General features: G+C 40.5%; 1 protein-coding gene across 1 annotated transcript in view; it reads right to left on the bottom strand.

Moving 5' to 3' along the window:
- Positions 1-20,763, bottom strand: part of col14a1a (collagen, type XIV, alpha 1a) — a 137,538-nt gene that overhangs the window by 69,749 nt on the left and 47,026 nt on the right. The window contains exons 14-22 of the mRNA XM_071901633.2: positions 20,443-20,569; positions 18,356-18,495; positions 15,283-15,415; positions 14,668-14,703; positions 12,965-13,107; positions 10,121-10,253; positions 8,994-9,116; positions 6,331-6,480; positions 1,844-1,960 (exon numbers count right to left, since the gene is read on the bottom strand). Coding sequence (XP_071757734.1) covers positions 1,844-1,960; positions 6,331-6,480; positions 8,994-9,116; positions 10,121-10,253; positions 12,965-13,107; positions 14,668-14,703; positions 15,283-15,415; positions 18,356-18,495; positions 20,443-20,569 — 1,102 coding nt within the window. The remainder of the gene's footprint in view (positions 1-1,843; positions 1,961-6,330; positions 6,481-8,993; positions 9,117-10,120; positions 10,254-12,964; positions 13,108-14,667; positions 14,704-15,282; positions 15,416-18,355; positions 18,496-20,442; positions 20,570-20,763) is intronic.

Here is a 20,763-nt window from a genome sequence, read left to right as displayed (position 1 = left end):
TCCTGTACTGCAATTTCCCCCAATAACCCAGGTTTACATGGATTTGTTTGATAGGTTGGTAAAATTTTGTTAGAATTTGTTGGCATTCTTGTCATTTGCTTTGTTGCACAGACAGAACACCTTGATGTATGTGGTGTGATTTTTAGAGATAGCCAAAAGCAGAAGACACTGTAATGTACTGATGCAGCACACATCCCATTATAACATGAGAGGTATTTGTGTAAACGAAAACACACCACCACTGCTTCCTATGTGACCTTTTGACACATGCTGACATTTAAAAAATGAAGTGAACTCAAACTAAGGTTTTTCCATGGCCAGGTAAATCTAAAGATTGAGCAGAAATCTAGGTGTGTTAACTTGGTATAATGACCTCACTCTGATTAAGATAACCAGGCATCTACATGACATTTGATATAGTTGGAGTACTGCCTCATTGCAAACATACTAACTATAGTGCTAATAGCTATAAACCAGAAAATATCCCCATATAGTATCTCTGAAAAATGATCCAGAATGCTGTCACTGTTTCATCAAGGTTGTTCTGTCAGTGGACCAGCCCCAAAAAAGTCTCGAGAACTAAATAATTCCAATGGTGGAGAAGGGAAAAAGGAAGTAGAGATTTCTCTTGCTAGTTTCCTCTTTTTTTCATTTGCTGATTGATTTGATCGTTTTGCTAGTTCATTCTTTCTTTCTCCTTCCACCCTTCCTTCCGACCTTCGTTCCCTTCTTTCTCTCCCTCCGCCTCCCTCTTTCCATTGTTTAATTGAGTGAGCTGCCCAATAAACAGCTTCTAAAGGTCATATCCTCTATGTCTTTTTGCCTTTTATTTCTCACGCGATGACAAATAGGAATTCACGAAGCAGTTTTCTCCCGTGTCTTTTATTAGGGAGAGATCTATGCATATCATATCTCCCTGCCTTTCTGCGAACTGAGAGATTTATGAGTCTCCTTTATGATCTAAACCTCTGCCATGTTAGAATGACAGAAATATGAAGCACTTATTCCCTCAGAGGCTCATATCAATATGAATCCAGATTATTGTGGAAGATACACACACAAGTAACCCACACACACGCATGACACACAACATGCATCACACACGCAGGCACGTGCAAGCACACACACACACGACACACAGTCCTGAGTTGGCTTATCTTTGCACAAATAATAAATGGAGGAGACGTTTTCATGAGGACAGATCCTGAGTTTGGCCTCTGAATCCAGCCACCTCACCAAATATCACAACTCCAGTATGACTGTTAAACATTTGATTTAGTGACTCAATTTTATTCCAGTCACTTATCTGGCAAAAGCCTTGTTTCTCGCAATGTGGAATGGTGAAACGAGTTGGTATGACTGAAGGTGCACACCGAAATTGTCAACTGCATGTCTATATGCATGCATGTGTGCCCACACACACACACACACACACACAGGCATGCACTAGGGCTGTTTTCCAAAACTGAGTTTGACTGAAACCATTGCCAGAAATATTTGTTCATTTTATTTCTAAACTTTATTGTATTATTTTATTTTATTTTAATAAAATGTTATTTCTGCAGTTAAAAGGTGTAATTCAGCTCACAAATCAACAGGCTGATAAAATTAGACTCTCTGAAAAGTTATGTTAATGAAGTAACAGCAGGGAACAAGCTGCTTTCATGGTGTTTTATTCTGATGTACATAAAAGCAAAACTAATGAAAACGTTCATTCTAGTAATGCACTCGCTTTAACCACCTTTGAGAACATAGACTTGGATTTCTACTTTCTACCGGACACACACAACACACATATAGACACACACAGACACACACACTCATTTAGGGTAAATCTACTTACTGAGCGTAGACTGTATGGACACTCTGTATAGTGTGGCTTGTGGAAGAGGCTGCCATTGGACACACATGCTGTTGGGGCGAACCTGGTAGGTAGACAAGCCAGAGACACCAAGGAATACTGGAGAGAGGGAGAGAGAGAGGGAAAGAGAGAGAGAGAGAGAGAGAAAGAGAGAGAGAGAGGAGAGAGAGGAGAGGAGGAGAGAGAGAGAGAGAGAGAGAGAACAAAAGAAGTTAGATTAGTTTAGGTTCTATTATTTGATCCCTGAGAAGGAAAATTAGTTTCCATGACACAAGACTCACTGATATTCAATATGCTAATCTCTTTTATTACACATTATTGTACAGACAACACATTTCTCAGGAAACTCTAAATTTACTTTGTTACTTCTAAATTTCTCATTATCAAATGAGATATGAACATTGTGCATCGATCACTGGCACTGCAATCTATAGCCTTGTGCTTTAAGTTCATTTCAACATATTTCGTAGAACACGGCGGTCGCTTTCTTTATTTCTTTGCGACCTTTCAAATGTGTCATTGGAACTCATTTTGCGGTGATACATAATTGATTAAACTCCTTTAGTGGAAATTTGTCTGTGTTGAAGGCTGCAGTTAAATAAAGCATATAGTACAGTACAGTCAGATAGATTGTGCAACAAATCTCAAAGTCACAGAGCAGGTCAGACTTGACGTTTTACTGCCTCCAAGAGAAGTGATGAGGCATGATGCAGCGGGATGCAAAAACATCTTGAGCAATTTAAATGGTCATATCTTGTTGTGTATTCAGATTTCAGTGTACTGTAGATGGCAAGCAAATCTCCGAGGAACCTCTCCCTTTCCGTCTCTGTGTGTCTCTCTCTCTCTTCCTCCCCTCGTTAACAGAATTTGCTGATGGTATAAAATACACTGGGCTCTTGCACCATTAAATGGATATTTTATGCAGGAACCATATGGCAGGTGCCTTATTTTAAATACTACTGAATAATGCATATGACAACCCTTCATTCCTTTCAATTATATGCAAACACACACACAAATTCACGCTAATACACACGGACATGCAACACGCACACATGCACGCAAACATGCGCACAAATGCATGCAATACATACAAATACATGTGCGCATGTCCAAACATGCAGACACACATGTACATATAAGCATGCAGAGGTGCACCTGTGAGCACAAACGCTTACACACTCACAAACACACACCGTGTTACTGAAGTGGAAATATGCATAGACAGCCTTAAACATACAAGAAAAAATGAAAACTAGGCCAAAGAAAGGGAAAAGCATGAGGGCAGGGAGAAGGAAAAGTTGAAAAAGTTGAAAAAAGAAGGAAAGAGAGAGCAGAGGATCAATGGTGGCTGTTGCCCATTTAATTATGAAAAGGTCATAGTGAATTGAGTATTCACCACTGATATACACCATGGTGGACCATATGGAGATATTGCAATTAGACAGAGATGACCTGTGTGCGTGTGTGTGTGTGTGCATGTGAAAGAGAGAGTGAAACAGAGGAAGAGAAATAGAAAGAGAAATAAATAAAATGAAAAAAGAGAGGAGACAGAGAGAATGAATGATGAGGTAAAGGGAGATAATACATCTGTATTCTTATTCTAATCTGTATTCTGTGCTCAGTCATTTGTGATGGTATTATTGGTTTGAATTTTTATGTACGCCTACTGTTACGCCACAAATTAACCACTAAAATATGTAGTTTTCCAGGAAATAAAGGTAATGGGATTTTGATGTATGGAGAATTAGCTAACATCCATTGTGACTTTAAACCCACTTTAGTCTCCTGGTTCCGTTCTAGTATATCTATTTCTATGTACTGCCAAAACAGAGGTTTTGTCCTTCCTACACAGGTGTTGCTGTTTCTCCAATCACATCTGCTTGCTGGTTTTTGATGTACACTGTCCTACATGTATGTATCGTGCCCTGGCAAAGGAGCTTGCTCCGAAACACGTAGGCCAATAAAGATGATTGAAGGGCTCAAGTTACCATCCTGAACCTTTTTTCTCTGTTGCTATTAGCTGCCGGAGTTGAGCCGTTTCTAATCATGTCTTCTACACATAATCCTTTCATGGTGGGGAAAAGTATTTCTCTCACTTTTTGTGCAAAGAACACATTATTTCCATTGTAAGACACTGTGCTCAGTTCACAAAATTTAATGAGACCAGGTTGACTGAGCACCCTTCAGCAGTCCCTTTGAAAACAAATTTTTACGGCACGGTTGAAGCGCCAGCACCTCACAACAAACTACATAAAACTTCATTTGGGGGAAACAGTTTCATTTCATTTAATGGTCCTCAAGGTACCAATAATTTTTACACTATACTTTTTATACTACACACTAGTATGTTTAATTTATTGTGGCAAACATGCCAGTTGGCCCCCTTGATAAGGCTGCGATGAATGTGCTGTACTCAGGGAAATATGTGAGTGAAGATGAATGGTGACAACATCTCTCTTATTAGAATGACAAATGTCTGAATGCGTCCCTCTTGATAAGTCAGAGCTCCTCCACTGTAAAGTACAAATATGGACAAGGATTTTAACCATTTCCCAGTCTTTAAAAATATGGGAAAACAAATCAAAAAACAAAAACATAAATAGCTTTGGAAAAAGTCTGAAAATTCATCAATACACTGTGAATATGTAACCCACTGAGTAATTAGCAATTAATCATTTTCTTAACCCATGGTCAAAGGTGTGGAATAATTAATTACACACACTACAACGTACAAAGGTCTGTAAAAGTGTGGAATATTAAAACGGAAAATGTCTTGGAAGGCTAAACTGTAGGAGAAGTTGTAAATGTATTCCTTCTTTATGTATAGATATTAATGGGGCATGTGAAGGGAAAAGAAATTGGCCTGTCCACCATCCTTCATGTTACATGTGGAGAGATGGCCAGTAGAGGTACAGTACCATCATGGAGTGGCACCACAAGGACAAGGTGTAAAGTCTGAAGTGTAAAGATAAATATGTAATGTTAATAAATCTACATGCCAGAGCCTGATATTTAGTCTTTCTCTTCTCATAAAAGTATCTTTCATTATGAGGAAGTTGTCATTCATTCTACAGGGGGATGATTTGAGAGAGGATGAAGGGAAATGGCATATAAATGTAGCACAAATTAATTGCAAATTTGTGTATCAAAAGCAATCCTCTTGTTAACTGTAGATTATGTGTAAATCTATTAATCAGTCTATATTGTCTTAGTTTTTTTTTTCAACATTTTTCTCCAAAGAAAAAGAAAATAAGTAGCTTTTCAGAGACTTTCTTTGTCTTGAGTGTTAATGTGCATGAGAAATTAATGAGCTATTAAAATTAGAGCATGTTTGCTTTGATCCCATTGGATGCTCTTCCATTTGATGCGTCCTGTCTGGCCAATCAGACAGTAAGCCTAAAAGAAAAGCAAGTAAGATTTAAAGCAACGGATGATACAGCAGTTTTTTGATAATCACACACATACACGCGCGCGCGCGCACACACACACACATACACACACACACACACACAAACACACAGAAAGACAGTAAACCCAAAAGACAATATTAATGTTTAGTGATAGGTAGTGACACAGCACTATTCTGATAGCCTGCTAGAGGGGTTTCAAGCGTGCATGCACAGATGGATAAATGCACACACACACACACACACAGACACACACACGTGCACTCTCTCTCTGTCTGTCTCTCACTCTCTCACGTTCTCCGACAGTCTGTTTGTTTTAGATGAGAGAGGCGCTAAAGCCTGCATTAGGCCTTGCTGCACCTACTGATACCAAATCTATATGCAAAAAGGATTGTTCTCACTGGCTGACTGGGGAATATTAATGTCCCTCTGTCTATCGGTTTGTTTGCCAAAGTCTCAATGGAAATTAAACCGTACGGTATCAGCAGGCTGTTAATATGCATATTGTACCTTTCTCACTTTCCTCAACCAGTTTCCTTCTCTGCTGCTTCAGCCTCATTCTTCTAATAGCCGTATCGCTCCCCTGTCTGCCAAGTGTAGACTGAAAACTTCAGGTGATGATGACGTCTCCCTCAGGGCGCATAGACTTTCCCCAGAACGACCTTCCCCAGTAAATCAGGTCAGCCTCAACAGGAGCTCCATTGAAAAGACTTTTAAAATCTCACTTTTATAAAACTCACTTTTATCATTACCCATTGGTTTCAATGCTAAAAATGTTAACTAATGTGTTGCTGTCATGCCAATGCGCAAAATGTTTTCCCCACAATGTGTAAAGTGCCAAGTGATGAAGAGATTGATAGCACAAAACACGTCTAAAATAACAAAATACCTTTGAAAGGGCATGTAACTTATGTCCTTGACAGACAAAAATAAAAAAATAACCGTCTATATTTTAGAGATACCGAATGATGAACTTGTTTTTTTGAAAATGGATATGAAGTGTTTTGGAAAAGAACTCCTCCTATGTGGTCTTTGCGGGTGTCAGGTACGGCTGCTTACATGTCTTAGCCGTCGTCAGCAGCGGTTCACTTTGTCCTGTAGGGTAGGAAGCCGTCACCTGGACGCTGTACTCCGTCCCGCTCAGCAGATTCAGGAGGAGCATGGAGTTGACATCCTCACCCACCGCTGTCTCCAGAACCTGTCCTGGCACTGAGAAAGACAGTCACACACACACACACACACACACACACACATAAGCACAAACAGTGGACAAAGGAAGACAGAGAGACAACAAGAAGGAGGGAGAGGGAGAAAGAGTTGTTTATTATTAGATTAGTGAAGAGATCTCACTATTGTAACTACACCACTATTAATTACAATGCAAATTTGGCTTGACACAGCGCATAAATCCATTCTCTATCTGTATACACTCAGTGTGTAAAGCATTGGGAATATCTTCTCCAAATGGAGTGGCACCTCCCTTTGAATCCATGTATGAATTGGTTTAAAAATGAGTGAATGTGATAGATAGAATCATTAAAGGAATAGTTCACCCAAAAATGAAAATTCTGTCATCATCTACTCACCCTCATGCCAGTTGAAACACAGGTGAAGTTTGTCCTTATAACACACAGGGAGGTTACCAGCACAACTCCATAGCAGCCTTCTCCAAAACAACTGAAGTCAGTGGGGACCAGTTCTTCAGAGTTCCAAAAAGACCTATATTTACACCATAATTTAGTGCAAATCTTAACTACAGCTGATTGATTTGCAACAAATAATGATGTATAGGTCTTTCTATTCACAGTGTGATTGTTTGGCTGTTTTTGTTTTGGAACTCTAAAGAACTGGTCCCCATTGACTTCAGCTGTTTTGGAGAAGGCTGCTACCAAGTTGTGCTGGCAACCTCCCTGTGTGTTATATGGACTAACAAATTTCACCTGTGTTTCATTTGGCGGGTGAGGGTGAGTAGATGATGACAGAATTTTCATTTTTGGGTGAACTATTCCTTTAAGGTTTGGTTCACTCTGTATTTAACACAATGTCAATATAATTGTTTGTCCAATTACAGCTTGTCGACAGAATCAGAGTAAATTGGCGACGATAATCTGGAAAGTTGCCTTCTGGTAATGTATTACTGACCACTACAACACACACACACACACACACACACACACACACATCCTTACTGAACTATAACAGTGTTTGCATCCCTTAAACCTATTCTTAGCTGCTGTACACACTGCTGCTGTACACACATACACACGCACACAGGAGTGCACACACACAAACACACACACTTCCTCTAGGCCAGTAAATGATAAAAAAACAATATAATAATAATAAACTGTATTTGTATAGCGCTTTTCCAAACAACCGTTACAAAGTGCTTTATGAAGAAAATAAATAAGATGCATGAATAAATACAATAAAGGAGTGGATGAAAAAGAAACACACAGACAATATGAGAAGAAAAATGAAAAAGGAGATAAATAGAGAAGGAGCAGCAATTCTCCTTACCACACCCACTTGAACGCTGTCTAATAGGGAACAGACTGAGTGTGCGTGTTTGTGTGTGTGTATGTGTATGTGTGTGCTCATGCAGGTGTGTGTTTGCACATGTTTTTATGTGTTTGTCACATGAAGTCATTAAGTTTCTTGCATGTTTCTATACACAGTAGCTGCGTCTGTATGTGTCTCTCTGTGTGTGACCATTGGTACATACACATACACAGTATAGGCATTTTTTCTCCATCTACGTGCCACAATTCTCACACTGGAAACAGAAGCCTGGTGAAATATATTTCCCTTCAACTTAATTCCTATAATCAGGTTAATTCAGTCTGCCTGTTTGAAGCTGGGACCCCAGAGACACAGTAATTGTGTTTAGATGACTGAAAACAGTCATGGAAACTATAAAGACTGGAGCCTTGTCTTAGAAGGATGAAACAATTAGCACTAGAGAAGCACCAGAACAGTGAAAATGGGCTTCTGATGATTCTTTTTGCTTCAAGACAACAAAGGGGAGTGTTTTATTTCAATCCTAGATAGGTAATGTTTTCCTTTAAGCCTCAAGCCTCCTGTTAAAAAGAGAAAAAAAAAAAAAAAACCTAACAAGTCACTATCAGGAAAGTCACAAGAGCCCTGTGAGAATTGTGTTTCTTAAGCTGTGGGTTTGTCACAGGTCTGTTGCTGGTGGGTCCTCCCATAACAAGGGGATTAGTATGTTTTTGACAAGGCTGCATCCCAGGGCAAAAAAACCCCACCTCTGGTCTAGAAAATTCCCCTCAATACTTGACTACTAATCTTTTTGTTTTCTATTTGATAGTGTTTAATACTTGTACTGTGTTATGTATATCAGCATGTTTGTGTGTGTTTGTATGTGTATGCGTATTTGTAGGCATGCATATGTGTGCATGTGTGGATGTGAATACTTGCACATGTGCCTCCGTGCGTGTCTGAATATGCATGCTTTGAGTGTGCTGCTGTGGGAAGGACACACAGAATTCAATAAGTGTGTATGTGTGTGTTCTTGTATTTCAATACTTATGAGGACCAAAAGGCCTCACAAGGATCAAAAGAAGATGAAAATCCTCCCAAGTGAAGACATTTTGCTATTCTTTCCAAGGAAGGTGCTATGTTAGGATTAGGAGTTGGGTTTAGGATTTTGGTTTTTGGGTCAGAGTGTGTGTATGTGTGTGTGTGTGTGTGTGTATTTGTACCAGAGATGGGCTGGTAGACTATCCTGTAGCCCATGGTGGGAGACTGAGGGGGATCCCAGGTGATCCTGAAGCGGCTGTACCACTCCTCTGACACACGCGCGTTGCTAGGAGACGAGAGGGGCACTGCCAAAGCGCAAGCCAAAGCCAAAATCAGAATCAGTTAAAAGTGCTTCAATGACATGAACATTGGAAAAAAAGAAAATAATATTGGCAAAGCATCAAAACACAATAAATTGGTATTTTTTAGAGAATACATCATCCCCCCTCCACCACCAACTTTCTTCTGACACTGTCAATACAGTGCATAGGTTGCTGGTTGCAGGTTAGCAAGACCAAAGTAGACATAGTTTTTTGATGATCTGTATGGTTCAATTGAACCATTTTAGGCAAAAAGTGAGATGATTGACCATTGATCTGGCCATTTAATGTGGAAAAATTGTGGTCATTTTGCAAAATTGCAAGCTCTCACAAATAGTGCCAGTCAAATGAATTTGCATTAATTATTGTGATCACAAAATTGCTGGAGGGACTGACTTGGGAGGGACTGACTGCCCTTCATCACGCTTCATATGTCATGTGCTAAGTGTGCTGGACTCTGATTTATCGGCTGTCCTGTTTTACAAGCTGAGAAGCGGTTTTCATTTGGAACAGGGCTAGCCAAACAGCTACAGTTGTCTCTCTTTAAAAGATGACTTATATTTCATCTGACATTTCAATTCTCGATTTAACGAGGAGACACTCAGTACTATTCTCACTACTAAGTGAGAGAAGAGAATGGTTGAGAAAATCAATTAGAGCCGAGCAAAATTATTTAATTGTCCCATTAATGAAAGGAGCCGCTGTGATTATGAACGGAATTACATATGCATCAGTATTTGTCATCGCTTTAATTTACATTCTCCTTCAGGAACGTAAATGAACATGGAATTAACGGAATGCAAATGAGCATTCTGCTCTCTGCAATAAATTCATTTTCATCTGCTTTCACTTGTGTCAGATGTTTTCGTCTAAAATGGAAGCTGCCTCTTTACTTAATGAAAATTCAGCAACAGCGAGTTGACCCCAGTGGTTATAATGCAGAGGTGTGTGTGTGTGTGTGTGTGTGTGTGTGGGCATGTAAGGCTTACATGTGGTTCCCAGGGCAGACACACTGATGCCGTCTCGTCCGTCTGTGTAGACTGGTGTGACTGTCACTTTGTACTGGGTGTCTGATAGTAAAGGCTGCAGCACAGCTCTCCTCTGAACACCAGGAACTAATACCTAGACACACACACACACACACACACACACACACACACATGCACACACACATGCACACACACACACACACACAGGGGATATTTGAGTTAGTGCAGGAGTGAAAGTGTACAGCGAATGATCTATGCTGCAGACTTGGGAATAGCTGTAGCCTGCATAAAGGCAAGCAGACAAGGGACAAACAAATCAGAAACACACATGCACACACACACACACAAACACACACACACACACACATAGAAACACACACCATACAGTAGAGTGAATGTTCATACAGAATCTGCTGCTCCTCTCTGCTGGCTTAGGAGCATTTGGAGGGAAAGATAAAGCCGGGCTTAATTTGGTGAAACAGAAAGGGCCTGCAAAATGCGATATACCTTGAGGGATTTGAACCACAACTGTTCAAGAATTCTGCTCACTTCAGTTTAGTCAATACAGTCAGTTGAGGCCAATGTGAGGAAAACCAATTACAGCTGGAGAGTTTTCATTAATAAGTGTTGAGGTTTGTTCTTGACTCTGCATCTTTGTTTAAGTTCTAAACCTATTTATTTGTGTGAATAATGCATTTTTTTATCAAATACTTGCAGACAAAGTAGAATATAACATAAATGTAAACTTCGACACCAAGACACCAAGATTTGACACCAAGAAAAAGAAACATTATAATCCTGATCCTGCCTCTTGTCTTTTTATCTGTATGATTACAAACAGATGGATACTACAGGTGTTTGTATTCAAATTACTAATTATAATAACTTGCCAACCTTGTTTGACTTGCTAGACTCAGATCAGATTTTCTTCTTACTTCAGTGTTTTTTTGTTTTTTTCTTTAGATAGGTGGAGACTGTCCGCTACCCAAAACCAATTATGTTATTTAACACAGAGCATGGAAATATGCATTTAATCTTTCTAATGTTCATTTCTTAATGAACTGTCTGATTTCCAAAGCAAAACAATATTTGTTATGCCTGTTATGTTAAAAATTTGTAGAAAGCCTTCTAACTTCCTCCTGTTCTGTTCTTAACAAAGTATCTGCTTTCCAAAATAAGACTTTAACATAAACAGCAGCAGAAAGCTTAACTTCCTTTTGTGTTCTGACAGCACTGATCCCCAAACAGCAGCCTGTTTGTGTGTGTGTGTGTGTGTGTGTATATGTGTGTGTGTGTGTGTGTGTGTGTATAGGTGTGTGTGTGTGTGTGTGTGTGTGTGTGTGTGTGTGTGTGTGTGTGTTTGTGTGTGAGAGAGAGCAATTCAGAGAGATTTGATGTGTCTGCATGTGTTTACATATGTAAGAGAGGGAGCGAGTGTGTGTGTGTGTGTGTGTGTGTGTGTGTGTGTGTGGTGAAGCCCATACCAGGTAAAGTTGTCTGAGCCAACACACTGATTAGTGGAGCTGTCCACTCTGGCTGAGGTGCTGAAACACCTGCCAGTGACATTGGCCAACACACATATGCACATGCAGACACACACACACACACACACACACACACACACACTCAAATGCACTTAAATACATACAAAAACACACACATACACACTCTCAACAGCATACTCACACACCAAACCACAACCTAACACACAAACACCATATGAAACACACATAATTGCATGCACTCTCTCTTAAACACATCCACATGAAAACAGGTCCAAACTTTCTCCCAGGAAGAGGGGAGAACCTGAAACAACCCCTATCTGTCAGCCGGAGGGCAGATTTAAGCCTTTCTCTCATTTTGTTTAGCCATTGTTTCCTTTTCCACCTCTCTCTGTTTCTTTTGCTCTTTCTCTCCTACCCTCCATCTCTCCTCCCAGTGAGGTAAATGGCTGCTGAAAAGATAATGGAATGTCTTCTGGCTTGGCCTGGCCTCTCCATCTTCTACTGACACCACAGTGGGAAATTAAAACAGGGGCAGGGAGAGAGAGGGGGGGGGAGAAGGAGAGAGGGAGCAAAAGAGGGAGAGAGAGAGCGAGAGGGAGAGAGAGAGAGAAAGCGTAGAAGGTAAGGGGAGGTAGCAAGAGAAAGAGCGAGAGAGGGCGAGGGAAAAGAGAGAAACAGAGAGATGGAGAGAGGGACAGAGAGGAAGAGAGAGACAGAGCGAGAGCAAAAGCGTGTGTGTGTGTGTGTGTGTATGTGTGTTTGTGTCAAGCATCAGGGTCAGTCTGTGGCACTGAGCTCAAGGGCTCTTACTGCAGATAGAGGGATCAGGGAGGAGAGGCCGAGAGGACCGGGACTAAAAGTGTAATCAGTTTTCTGATTGGAGCAGATGACCCTGACACTGACCACTGCAGTGCTATTCAGCAGGCTGGAGGTGTGAAATAACGAGGCTCTTCCTCAGACCGCAACTCTAGTATTGTTTACTCCACATCTCTAGTGTCCTCAGCTGACCAACTGTGTGTTTATGTGCATGCGTGTGCATGTGTGTGTGTTTGAGAGCTAACACATCTGACCAAAGCGCCACAGAACTAAAAGGAGGGATACTTTGGAAAGTAAAATCGATCTTAAGAGATATATAACTCTTAAGAGAGGGCAATACATCAAAAAACACCAAAGCATAATTGAAATCCGGAAACATTTCTGATCCACTGTCTACAACAGATGCTCCTTAGACCTCTTAGCCCTTATTTAACCCAGCAAGCTGGCCAACAACAGATTATCAGAAACCCGTAAATGATTATGTTTTAAAAGCAACAGCCTGTACAGACTTTCTCCAACTCACCGACTCCTCTTTGCGGTCGCCCCTGAGGCCGCCGTAGGAAACCCTGTAGCTCTCCACCTGGGGGTCTTCCAGCTCCCAAGATGCCTCTAAGCTCTGGGTGGTCTCGTCACTCAGCTGAAGGTTTCTCACCGCCTGACGTGCCACTGTGATAACACAACACAGACAACAAGAGTTACTGTGGGATTAATATATCAAAAATGAATGGAAAATATACACTTGATCCACATGTTTTTGAACAGTTCAGTAGTTATGAATAACTGAACAAATCTCTCCCAAATGTGCACATTAGAAAAAGATGTATTCACATCCCCCAAGAAAATGTCTAAGTATACTAAAAACAATCATAATTCTCCCATCCATTGTCAACTGTGATGTGCTGGTTGGTAAAATAAAGGTTCAATAAACTCTAAAAGCTGAGCATCATGGGTCAGGTGTAGACAAATGAATCATGCCCATTTTTCACAGGAGCACTTGGGAGTTTGAAACAAAGTAGACAGTGTGTTTTTAAAGTTTTGCAGTAGTGATAATAGCTTTAAACAAAGCAGACATGTTTTTAAAGCTTGTGCAGTCGTGGGTGGAGGCGAATCAGTGTGAGGGACCATACATAATGTGGCATTATACTTGTACAATCCTTGAATAAAAAAACAAAGGCGACCTGGTGTCTTTTAGTAGGCCACCAAAAAAGTCCTGATTTTCACAGCAGCACTTGAGAGTTTTAAACAAAGCAGACGTGCTGTTTTAAAGTTTCTAGAGCAGGGAGTGGAGCCTTAAACAAAGGAGACATGTTGCTTTTTAAGTTTTTAGAGCCGCGAGTGGAGAAACTGCTTCGACTCGATTAGCTGCAGCCGGCTCCTCAGACAAAACGCAATCCAGATGGCCTCCGGGTCGCCTCAGCGATAATGAAGTTAGAGTTAAGGCTTCTGGGTAAAGCCAGCTTGGTGAACATAATTCTAAAAACACGCAAGATCTACACGCTTCTTAGTTATAGTTTTTTCTATAGGGAGAGTGCAGCAGCCCATCCTACTTGAGAAAGTTATCAGTTTTTCATATGCATTGAAGTTAGATACATCAGATACGTGATTAATTAGTTAGAACTAAAGCCTTTCATCAGTCTTAGTGACACTGGACAGTGTGGAGCTATTTTAAGACTTCAGTAATTCTGTTTTTATTTCCTGGAACTAAATGAGCAACATTAGCCAAAACTCTGCTTACTTGCTAGAACTGCAGTTGTTCTCTGGCAACATCAGAAAGCACTGGCAACTAGTGGGGGCTCTCACAATTCAATGGCACAGCAGTTTGGAGACAGATGCTCTGGCGTGAGCCGTGATTCAAACCTGGCCAGTCACACTACATGGATAGTGTTCAAAGCAAGTACCACTTGACCTCAGACCGCTCGACCACAGGGCCACACCCAGTCCAAATTATTTAAAACTATACTGTCGAGATTTTAAAACGCATTACTAAACAGAAGAATAAATTTCACGTCACAATTTTACTCCAACATGACACGCCCAGGTGAAGACTTTTCATATCATACCATTACAATGTCAAGGCAGGTAGTTTCCCATTCATTTACTGTATAGCTCAATTATATTGTTAACGTATACTTTATTATTGAAGGCGTGATGCTTTCAACACTTGTGTTACTGACAATCTTCTTTTTCAGAGAGCCCGTACGTAAAAGCAATTAGAGCACTTGTTACCTGGAGTAGTCGTAGCAACTGTTGTTGTCTTGGCCACTGGGGAAATATACAAGAAAAGTAAATCAGATAATTAGATGGAAACTCTCCTCAACAACTCTCTATATAAATAATTAAGGTAATTAGAAAGAAATACATAACAAATCTCTGAGGGGAAAATAGATTTTCTCCCTCTGAGACTAGCCGGGATAAACAAATCAATACAAATCTGCTAGCACAAAGCTACGCTTAGGCTACAACTCAGAAATGCTAATTCTATGATCCTAATGAGCGTATGTGAATAGACTAGTGTGTCATCCAGTGCAGACAGTGGCACTGTACTACTATACTTGAAGTAAAAAGGGTTGGCGAAATACAAAAATGCAATTCAACAGTTAGTCATAGTCAACTGCCTTCAGAATATCTTCAGAATATGAAATTAAATGCACACCTTATTCCAGTTTACAGACTGGAATTTCAATAGTGATTTTTTAACCATCATTACAACCATGGGTTACTTTTAAAATGAAACTTGTCTCTTTCTCTATGCGGGAAATGTTGTAACTCCGAGACTCTTGTCAAGTTTTGTAATGACTGATGATGTACAGGATGCCTAAGTAACAGTCTAATGCCTCTTACATGTGGTCTCTATAACAGAGATGGTGTCACTTTCCGACTCGTCTTTGAATACGGCCGTCAACATAACTTCGTATTCAATAGAGGGACTGAGACCGGTCAGGAGGTATTTATTATCAGCTCCACTCACAACCACCTGGAAAAGAGAGAGACACAAGTATTAGTTATGTTCTCATATGACCTTTCACAACATCTCTCCAAAAAGTCAACTTCAGACAGAAGTTGGTTGACATTTCCAAAAACACCTGTGATGTTTTATAGCCCATTTTCAACAGTTCATCCTGGTCCAAGTTAAAGAACCATTATATGGGGGATTGTAATAGCTGTCAGCAACACTTTACAATGGCTTTAAACCAGTGTATTAATCATGGTTAAGTACTGTAAGAAGACAATGTGCTAGTACTGAAAATCTCTGTAATACATAATTACATGGGTGTAACAACACAATGCAAGTACAAAATATAAAAATATGATGAACTAAACTAAGTACAAATAATAAACAAACAAAAAATAATAATAGCAGTACCTTGTGAGTGTTTCTGACTGATGTGCCATCGTTTCCCATTTTTTAAATTCTGTTCTTTTGTGTCTCACAAAGCACTAAGGTGATACTATTTGAGGTGATATGATATTGTTATTGACCCTCTTATGTTGTTACTGTATTTGCAAGCAGGAAATAATGGCACCAAGTGTTTCCTGAGTTACCTTCAAGTTGTGATAAAGGTTTAGGCATTAACCGACCGGCTGACAAGATTATTTATAGCTACATCACCAGACTCTTTCAAAACCAAGGTTACCATTGAGTTTTAATAGAGAGAGCTACTAAAAGAATATAAAATAATGTATCTCCTTAGTGCTCAGAGAGGCATAACATAATTTCAGTTGAGAAGGCAGCAGGAAATATTGAATGTTGGTACATATTTTAGAATGTTGGTGCATATTTTAGGACTTATTATTTCTATTCTATAGTTATGTTTGTTGTTGCACTCTGGTACCTACATTATGAATTAGGGAGAATTTCCTTTCATTTCATCATTAAGGCTATTGTAGGCTATTGTAAATGTTACAAAGCTGATTATTACAATATAAATGAGTAACTTAGAGAACTGTGGTTTCCCCAGGAGACTAATGATAGCCTATTCTCTTGAAGAACTGCTGCTGCAGGAGTCCAAACAGCCACTATAAACACCACACAGAAATGATTCAGACACGGAGGTAAATACAAAGAGGTCATCAAAAGTACAACTTGCGTCCACGGAGAGCAACTTTGAAACTGGAAGGTCACGTAGATGACTCAATAACCAAATTACGTGCAGGAATTTGTTTCTTTGCAGAGCACCTCTGAGGCACAGATACACATGCTCATTTCACCAGAGGGGCCAGACAAGTGTGGCTCCCCAGGCAGGTGACACTTTGAGAGGCATGGACACACTCAACTGTTCATTCTCTCCCTTCTCTATTTCCTTTAATTTAATGAGGTGTATTTCAGTATTTTGTGTAGTGTTATTTCCTTTATGCACAAAACAACACCGCCTACAAATAGGGATGCACCGATGCCACTTTTTCAATGCCGATACCGATTACGAGTATGAAAGTTTAAGTATCGGCCGATACTGAGTACCGATCCGATCCATTACTTTTACTGAACAGTGCAGGCTTACTTCCTTAGTTTGGGGTCAATGGACAAAATTATTGAGATAAAAGCCTTGTTTTTCCCACTGTTTGAGAAATACAGGCTTCTATGTGCCACAAATGCATAAAATCAAGACAGTTTGCTTGTATTTCTTACATGTTACTCATGGCTTTCGGTATCAGATTTAGTCTTGGGTAAAATCTCCGATATCGATATTCCATTTTAGCCTGGTATCGGCACCGATACCGATACCAGTATCGGTATCGGTGCATCCCTACCTACAAATGGATTTCCCTGATTAAAGTGGGATGTCAATCAATCATTTCAACAACTACTTTCAGAAAGGCGTCAGGACAGTACTAATACAAATGGATCCAAACGCAACAGCATGAAGCACACAAGCGCAAAAAGGATCAATATTGTTATCATTCACTATTCTCATGGATCTTTAGATTATCATAAACAAATTTGAAGGATTAATCTAGGTAATCTTTCACTCTTTGGGTGTGTATGTGTGTCTGTGTGTGGTTGTGTTTATGTGTGCACATGTGTGCTTGTGTTATGTTCAATCTCCTGTCAGGTAGAACTAGACAGGGCAGTCAGTGGAGGGTGTAAAGACGTGTGTGCGTGTGTGTGTGTATGCATGTGTGCACATGTGTGTGCGCATGTGTATGTGTGTGTGTGTGTGTGTGAGAGAGCAAGAGAGAGAGAGAGAGAGAGAGATAGAGATAGAGAGAGAGACTGCGTGCATCTCCACTCTACCTGGCGGTATTACCAACCCACCTCTCCAACTCCCCAGAGTGTTATTTTCAGCTCTGATGACTCTCAACAAAACACACACACATGCACACACAGACACACACATACAAACACAAACTCACAGACCTGAGGGCTCTATCGCTGCCTCCCAGCTGCCTCTAAACCCCAGATCATGGTAATAAAACCCCCAAGCCATTAATTCCTAGATTTATTCAGCCTTTATTTATACTCAGCCATGCCAGGAGTTTTACCAGCTACCATTCCACTCAGTAGTGTAGTTAAGCGTATATGCAAGTACAGCCTCGTCTTTCTCTGGGCATATGAAGTACAGCCACTTCTTTCTCTGGTGGTAGAGATAATAATTGGACACTTGGCTGAATGAGAGATTCAGTACCCATAAAGGCTGGTTATCTTCTTGATCTTAAATTACAAATTTCTTCAGTGCAATATATGTCAGTTTGAGGAAGTGTCGTGTAGTAATTTCAGGGAAAAAATTTGCGACAAGCTCGCAACTGTACCTGGGACTCGAGCTCTGTGTTTCATGCCCATAGTGTTTTCAACATAATCTACAATCTTTGTTATGCTAACCCTATGGTATCACACTGTCCCGTGGCCCATGTCTTGCTGGTGACCAACCGTCCTCACTGTCTAAAACACCTTCTCTATTGATCCTTTAGTACTGACCTCCTTTGTATCGCCTCCTGTGAATGGTGCCCAGGACAGCTTGTAGAGGACGATGTCATTGGCTGAGTGATCCCAGCTGACCTGGAAGCTGGCTGTGGTGACGTCACTGGAGCGCAGGTTCAGAGGGCCGGGAACTGGAGCTGAGAGAGAGAGAGAGGGGAGAGACAGCGAGAGAGAGAGAGAGAGAGAGAGAGAGCGAGAAAGAGAAAGAGAGCAACAGAAGGGAAAAGAGAGGTAGACATAGAAGCATGTCAGTCTTCTTCACTGGCTTAATTTATCCTCCTGACCACTCCCACTGGGCAGCATATACCCTGCATTACTGATGCAGAAAAAGATAACTGACCAAGAAGAGCTTGGTTGGCATTGCATTGTGTTGCATTGGGGGATTTTCTGTGAGGACTAAATTATTAGGTGGTCAGGAGCACCTCTATAACAGCTGGGCTCTGTGTGTTCGTTGGTTTGTTGATTCATTGGTTTGTTTGTGCGTCACATTTTTTTCAATCTGCAATCCCAGAATTACAGTATGCGTTCTTCAGGCTATGCAGAGCCATAAGAGCCCTGCGTAAGGAAAATACAGTGTGTGTTCCACCACCAGGCAGCACCATAAGAGTCATACAAGCACAAGCCGGCTTTACATTGGTGCACGATACATTCACATACCAGGAAATAGCTTGCGATTTTCTAACTGTAGTGCGTAGGTCAACGCATGAATTAAATATTTTGTTCAGCAATTCTTAGCTAAAACAAGACTGTGCTACCACAGCACTTTGGCGTTAACATGTGGAGTTTTTAAAGTCAATATAGTTTCACTCACTTTAATCATACATATCCCCCCACCCCACCCCTCCACCCGAGAACCTAGAAAGCGGTTCAAAAAGCATCCATCCTTACACCTGGTCCATTGACTTAAGTTTGCCAGGAGATAAATAAAAATCAACATAGCCTTTCTAGGAGTGAACATTTTAATAGTTGCTTGGCAGAAATACATTTCTTTCAGCTGACTCAGCTGAACTGCTTGTTGCTTAAAGGGATATTCCAACAAATCAATAACTGTTAGCGTGATGGAATAGTCAGGGACAGTGGAATGACCTTTTAATGTGACTGGGCTATTATGCCAAAGTGTAAATGAGATGGGCAGACAGCCAGAATAGTAAAGGAACCGGTGGGGGTAATAAAACTCAACATTGTTTAGAGCTGAGAAAGGAATGGCTGGGCCTTCTAATGGTAGCCATACAACTTTTTGAGGAAATTGAGACAATATTGCTCTCAATAGAGATTGGGATTGGTGAGTGGAATAACACTGGTGTGGATAAAAAGTGGACTATAAAGAACAAATGAACAAATGTACTGGATAATTACCATTGGCTGCCGCTGTTGGAAAAATCTACACTGCACTTTATTTGAATCCAGGGTTTGAATTGAGTCCTAAGTGTTGGGTGTCCCACCCAGAAAGGGCGTATAAAGTGGAAGGAGTGATGGTTGCCTGTTTTATAACACTCAATTTGATGACTTGTGGAGATTATCTGAGGCTACACACACACACAACAATAATGGAAAAACCAGTTTTTCTGGTCAATATTCCACCAGCAACAGTGTTTTCCGTATCATACAGCGACATAGCTTGTTTAGCCTTTCAAATTCAGCCACACTTAGCTAGCCAGCTAGACCTAGCAAACGTTAGCTAACATAATGTTTAATGTTAGCTAACGGTAGCTAACAACTGTTACAAAAATGTAAATCATTGAAAATACCAGCACAAAGTGGAATTTTTATGCTAAAAGTACTTACTAAAGTTGCACATCGATTAAATGGGGAATACACAAATTTATACAGTGTGCTGCATTCTCATTCATTTTAAACGATAATGCACCATGAGACCCAATTTGAACCCTGTTTGAAGTTTTATAGATTGTCATTTCTCTAGACCCATCCCCCCCAAAATACAAATATAGGGCAATAGCATCTATCTATCTATCTATCTATCTATCTATCTATCTATCTATCTATCTATCTCTGTCTGTCTGTCTGCCTATCTATGCATCCATCTGTCCATCCATCCATCCAGTAACACAGTGATTGAGCCTTACTGGTAGTGAATCCATCAGTGAGCGGTTCTGATTGGCCCTCGTCATACAGGGCAAAGATGGCCACTGAGTACTCCATCAGAGAGGTCAGCTCACTGAGATCATAGGAGCTCACTGGACCCACCTCCACCTGCAGGACACACAGACAAATAAAAACACACACACAACCCACGGCATATACAGTATGTCCACTGTCTTTTGTCATGATTCCTTCTTTTCCTTGTTTACAATGAAAAAGAAACTGGCTGGGCCATTAGAAGCTAAAAAAAACATAATGTGACCAACTTTCCCAAAGGAATAATCTTCAGCAGTAACTAGTGCTGC

The sequence above is a fragment of the Centroberyx gerrardi genome, chromosome 12, assembly GCF_048128805.1.
Source record: "Centroberyx gerrardi isolate f3 chromosome 12, fCenGer3.hap1.cur.20231027, whole genome shotgun sequence".
NCBI classification, from domain to species: domain Eukaryota; kingdom Metazoa; phylum Chordata; class Actinopteri; order Beryciformes; family Berycidae; genus Centroberyx; species Centroberyx gerrardi.
The sequence above is the reverse complement of the archived record's forward strand: the minus strand, read 5'-3'. Positions and strand labels throughout refer to the sequence as shown.